General features: G+C 32.0%; 1 protein-coding gene across 1 annotated transcript; it reads left to right on the forward strand.

Moving 5' to 3' along the window:
• Positions 1–270: 270 nt before the first annotated feature.
• Positions 271–1950, forward strand: LOC112096801. Its single transcript, XM_024180644.1, has one exon. The coding sequence runs from the start codon at positions 911–913 to the stop codon at positions 1565–1567; it is 657 nt and encodes a 218-aa protein (XP_024036412.1). The 5' UTR covers positions 271–910; the 3' UTR covers positions 1568–1950.
• The last annotated feature ends 4356 nt before the right edge of the window (positions 1951–6306 follow it).

Raw genomic sequence — 6306 nt, forward strand, 5'->3', positions numbered from 1 at the left:
TACATCAGAAAACTTTTGCACAATTCATAATAAACTAATGTTTTCACAATTTTAAAGAATAGATCGATGATTATAACTTTAAATTAACGGCAGGACACTCTTTCATATTCATATTATTAAACTTATAATATATCCTTTTACTATTTATTACTTTGTACATGGAATTATAATTTATACTTTATTTTAGAACTAACATGACATAAATTAAAATTTATCCTTTGACAAAAATAAGGATAAGTAGCATGTATGGAGATGAGGACAAGGAAGTAACGAAACACAGCCCACATGGGTGTAGTTGTTAAGTGTAAATGGGCGAGGCAATATGTGATTTGAGATTCGAATTATGGAAATCCTAATCTCTTTGTTTGTACTTTAAACCCTAAAACCTTTCTGACTCCACTCAAGACAATCCCAAAATGCAGAGAGTCAAATTCATTCCGAAATTCCCAAAACTTTGCAATCAAATCCTTCTTCTCATTCTTCTCTTCCGTTTCGAAAACCCCAAATACAAACTCCATCTTCCTCAATTATTTAATCGAAAACGTAAATATTCCCAAATCACGAGCCCTTGTGATCTCAAACAAATGCCCTCGCATTAAATCCCTTCAGAATCCGCAGAATGTACGTCAATTTTTGCACAGTGTTGGATTCTCTGACACCCACATTCAATTGGCAGTTTATACAAAACCCACTATTCTCTTCGCTGATGTTAACAAAACCCTTAAACCAAAGATCGGATATTTCCAGCAGCTGGGTCTTGTGGGTTCTGATTTGGGTAAGTTTATTTCCAATTATCCAACGGTTTTAAACTGCTAGTTTAGAGAGAAAATTGATTCCATGTGTTGAAATTCTTAAGAAAATTTTAGCGGAGGACTATAATAATGAAGATTTGATTCGTGTCATTCGTAGAATGAGTTGGAATCTTGTAATGGACACAGAGAAATCAGGTTTATTAAGAAACATTGAATACGTGAAAAGTTGTGGCATTGTTGGGTCTCAGCTTTCGAGGTTATTAGTGAGGCAAACTAGGCTATTTTGTTTCAAGGAACCGAAACTTAGACACCTTGTTTCACGGCTTTTAGAAATGGGATTTTCAACTAACTCAAGGATGTTTGTTTATGGATTGCATGCCCTTAGTTGCTTGAGTGAAGAAACATTTGACAGAAAATTGGAATTATTTAGGAGTTATGGATTCTCAAAAGAAGAGTTCATGGAAATGTTTCGGAGGGCACCTGGAATACTTAAGTCGTCTGAGGAGAGGTTAAAGTCGGGACTTGAGTTCTTTCTGAAAGAGATTGAATTTGAAAAGGCCGTGTTGGTTCATATTCCGGTTTGTTTAACGCTAAGTATAGAAAATCGAGTGATTCCTCGATATAGGGTTTTTCAAATTGTCACGTCAAGGGGGATGTTGAAGAAAGGATGGAGTTTTCCATCGTTCCTGATTTCGAGTGAGGAGAATTTCTTGAAGAAGTTTGTGCTCAGTTTTGGAGATGATGCAGAGGAGTTGTTGCGAGCTTACAAGGGCCACAAGTTGGGTTCTTCTTTTGGAGAACAACTATTGCATTGAGGGCGGTTGTTTTGCCTAACATAAACCTTTAAGGCTGATGTATTTTTAGGGTCTGTAACTGAGAGTGGCTCATAGTATGCAAGGATAACATCAAGTGGTTTGTTTCACCATTCATGAAGTGGTTTCTGGGCATTTAAAATGTTCTTGCTGCTATGTGTTTGAGCAGCATAGTTTTCATTGTTGCTTTGATTTAGATAATATCTGTGGTTACTGCACGGATTTCAATGTATTTCAAGTGTGGAGATACTGATTCCGCTAGATTTTTGTTTGATGGCATGTATGACAGAACTCATGTTTCTTGGACTGCCATGATTAATGGGTATGCTATGTGTTTGAGCAGCAGTGTTTGGGTATCTCATTTGCATTAATTCAATATGCATTGTTAATCCCACACACAAGTCGCCACACATCAACTAATCTTTGGATTAATATACCTGCCCATCCTAAACTACTGGCATCTGTTTGTATAATTTTATAATAACTGTCTATTGGTAATGCTAAGGGTTTGAGATTTTTAACTATTCCTTTAAGTTTTCGAATTAATTTTATATCTTCACTATTAAATTATTTTTGTCCATTTTTACTTAATTGATTATACAAGGGTCTTATTAATGTACTAAGATTTGGTATAAATTTTCTACTATAATTTAATAATCCTAAAAAATTTTTGCAATTCTTTTGTGTCTTCTATTTTATCTAAAAATTCTAATATTTTACTGACTATATGCGGCTGTAATTCTATTGTTCCTCTGTCTATTGTTAATTCTAAAATAGACAGAGTCACGTGGTTTTACAGATAATCTTTACTCGCTACTCGATAAAGGAAAAATTATAAAAATACCTTTTTCATTTTGTCTTTTCTTACCGACAGTGAGTCATCACTTAAAATAGTAGTCAGTCACTATTTATAGATAGTGAGTCACTATAAAAGTACTAGTTAGACAATTTAATGGAGAACTGATGCAAATTACAGAATGTGTAAACAATATACCAATAAGAATTAATGGTGAAACGCATGTTTTGCCGCAAACATTTATTTCAAAACAAAAAGTAGGATATAAAAATTAAGGTTTTTGTTTTTGACAAAAATAATAAGAACTTAGTGAAAATTCCTGTTGATTTTCTGAAAGCTTCTTTTTAAATATAGTCTCCGTTGGCCTGTTTAGCCGTTGATGTGTTGAGAAGGCGTTTTAGGGCGTTGATCAGGAGTTGAAAGTGTTTTTGATTTGCATGTTTTCAGAAGCAGTTAAATGAATTTTGAAAGGCCAGTTTTTGGGAAAGCATCTTCCGCAATTTTTATAAAGTTTTTTTGGGAAATACTCTGTATATAGGCGGGAAACCAGCGACGTATATTCTGATGGTCAACCAAAATGGGGACTAGATCAATTTACATTGCTGGTATAACAAGCCACGTACAAGTTAATTCTATATTAACACTTTCTAATGCAGTTATCCTTTGACTACATGAAGTTACTACACTGTCTAAATGATATTTAGTCTCATTAAGATTTTTAATGGCTCGTGTCATTGCTTCACAATGATCACAAAATTGTATGGATGATGATGATGCTGATGCTACTGATGCATTGTCTACTAGCTTATTTGACTGTCTAGATGATGAAGTTGATGTACTGTTTAAAGTATTTATCTACTGGCTAACATGATAATTTGGTCCTATTTCATGTCTAGCATATTCTATTGCTTCATGAAATGTGTAAAAACCCTTAACATATGGATCGGGATAATTGATCATCAAATCAACTACCTCTTTCCACTGACTATAAATTCCTGGATGTCTATCTCTAACTAATACAAAAAATGCAAAATATTTACTGTCTACACGTTCATTAATCTATCTAAAATAATGCATGAGTGCATTGACTACTTTTAATTTATCTTGTGGGTTGTTAACACACCACAAATTGTCTAATATGCATTGTTGGCTGTCTAAACGCTAGGTTATGTCCAGGGGAAACTTGTACATGGCTTGTTAGACCAGCAGTGTAAACTGATCTAGTCCCCATTCGGGTTGACCATCAAAATATACGTCGCTGGTTTCCCACCTATATACAGAGTATTTCCCAAAAAAGCTTTATGAAAATTGCGGAAGATGCTTTGCCAAAAACTGGCCTTTCAAAATTCATTTAACTGCTTCTGAAAACATGCAAATCAAAAACACTTTCAACTCCTAATCAACGCCCTAAAACGCCTTCTCAACACATCAACAGCTAAACGGGCCAACGGAGACCGTGTTTAAAAAAAAGCTTTCAGAAAATCAACAGGAATTTTTACTAAGTTATTATTTTTGTCAAAAACAAAAACCTTAATTTTCATTAAAAACTTTCCCTCCAAAAGCTCATTGCTCCTGAATGATAACAAGGACCGCATTTTGTTAATGCTTTAAATATAATTTATACTTTCGTTAACTTGGCGAGGCTTCTAAACCCGAAAGCTAAATAAAAAAAAGTAAAACTAGTTACTTGCTTCCTTGCTTCCTTGCTAGTTGCTGTCTAAAGAAATTACAAAGTGTTTATGTAAAGAAAATTTTATTGATATTGATTTTGAGTACAAGTCGAGTGCTTTCACATTCTCGTCATTGTCTAATTTTTGTCCACTACGGCTGGCTTTGTCTTTTTCTTCTTTTAATAAAGAATCAAAAAATTCTACATCTATGTCTTTCTCTACTACTAGTGATTTCTTTTCATATGGTAAGATATGTGTTTCGTATTTTGGTTGAATGAATGTTGATTTTTTAAAGAAGTTTACTCTATTTGGAGTTATTAATATACTACCATTATTTCCTAATATAAAATTTAATCCTAGAATAAATTTATATCCTACTTTTTGGTTTGAAATAAATGTTTGCGGCAAAACATGTGTTTCACCATTAATTCTTATTGGTATATTATTTACACATTCTGTAATTTGCATCAGTTCTCCATTAAATTGGCTAATATTTACAGGGTTTCTAAGTTTATTATGATTTTCTTTGGGTACTAAGCTATCATGTATAATACATTTATTTGCACATGTGTCTATCATTGCTTTTGTATAAACAATTTCTTTTTAAATAATAATTCTACATCTATATTTATTAATTCACTGCCTGCTCTATTTATTTCTATTGTTCCATCTTCTATTTGTTTATCTTTACAAATATTACAAAAGATTTTTCTTGTGTCTGTGTCTTTGTGTCCTAATTCAAATTTTTATTACAAATTGTACAATGTTTTCATCAACAATGAATATTTTATAAAAAGAATAAAATTAAAGAATGAATATTTTATACAATGTTATACCAGGGGAAACTTGTACGTGACTTATTATACCAGTAGTGCAAACTGATCTAGTCCACATTGGAGTTGACCATCTGAATATACGTCGCTGGTTTCCCGCTTATATACAGAGTATTTCCCAAAAAAGCTTTATGAAAATTGCGGAAGCTGTTTTGCCAAAAACTGGCCTTTCAAAATTCATTTATGTCTATATCTATATTGGGAATGCATCCTACTACTACTTTATTTTTTAAATCTACTTCTGCACTGGCTATTTGGGCTTGCTCATGATCATAAAATCTACTATCATATAAATATAAATGTGCTTTTGTGTCTAGTCCCTCTCTAGCTTGACTAAGTATGCCTATTATTATTATTCTCATGTGTATGTCTGTGTAATTTTGTTTTCTAAGGTAGTCTCTTCCTACTGGACTGATTAAAGTTAATTCTTCTCGTCTGTTTACTACTGATAATTTAGTTTCATCTGTGTAAATATATAATTTAGTTTCATCTGTGTAAATATATAAGCTATTGTTTAATTTTGATTTTAATCCTTCATTATATAATCTTTTTCTTTTAATTTGTTCAAAGCCTTTTTCTAATAATTTATCAGGATCTTGTTCGTCTATTATGTCTTCTGTCCTTTCTATTATTTATTTACCTTTGTTAGAAAATGAAAGTGATCTTCTAATTCTTTCTGCCATGTTTAAGTCTACTCTAATGTTTCTTACTAGATCCATTACTTTTTAATATGACTTTTGGTCCTAAAATGTCTTTAATGTCTATTATCCTATGTGTTAAGACTGGTCCACTCAAATTTAACTTTTCTACTCGGTTTGTCAGTTTGTCTAGTTCTTTGTCTAAATTATTTAAAATGTCACTAAGCTCTAGGTGAGATACGAATTCTTTATTTTTTGTAAGGGTTTCTAAATTGTCTTCTAGTTTATTAAGTCTATTGTCTAAGTCTTCTAGTCTATTATTGATTTTGACTGATAATTTGACTATTGTGTTAGCTTGCGCTTGTTGAATATTGTTACTCTCTTGACTAAATTTCTACTACTATATCCTACTGGGTTTAGGTGTGGAATTTCTCCTTTTAATTCTGCTAACGACTCGACTACTATTTTGTTTGAATTCATTCACTAACTATTATTTTTATAGCGTCTAATTGGACTTGTAAATCGCATTGTGTATATTTAATATTTTCTATTTCTAATTTTAAACTTTCTACGATTTGTTTAATTTCTAATTCTATAGGATTGGGTGTTTTTATGTCTAATAAATGAATTAATTCTACTATTTCTTTCTTGCTAGGGAATCTTTTAACTTGACTATTAAATTCTGTTAATAATTCTTTAATTTCTTAGCATATTTGTATTACTTGTCTCGAAGAATTTGCCTAGTCCTAATGCTACCTCTTTCAGCCTTTCTATGTTGACTTCTAAGTGTTGTCCTAATTAGTGA

Source organism: Citrus clementina, unplaced genomic scaffold, assembly GCF_000493195.1.
Source record: "Citrus clementina cultivar Clemenules unplaced genomic scaffold, Citrus_clementina_v1.0 scaffold_7, whole genome shotgun sequence".
Classification (NCBI taxonomy): domain Eukaryota; kingdom Viridiplantae; phylum Streptophyta; class Magnoliopsida; order Sapindales; family Rutaceae; genus Citrus; species Citrus x clementina.

Coding starts and splice junctions, on each gene's coding strand:
- LOC112096801 (XM_024180644.1), top strand. CDS start 911: ATGAGTTGGAATCTTGTAATGGACACAGAGAAATCAGGTTTATTAAGA.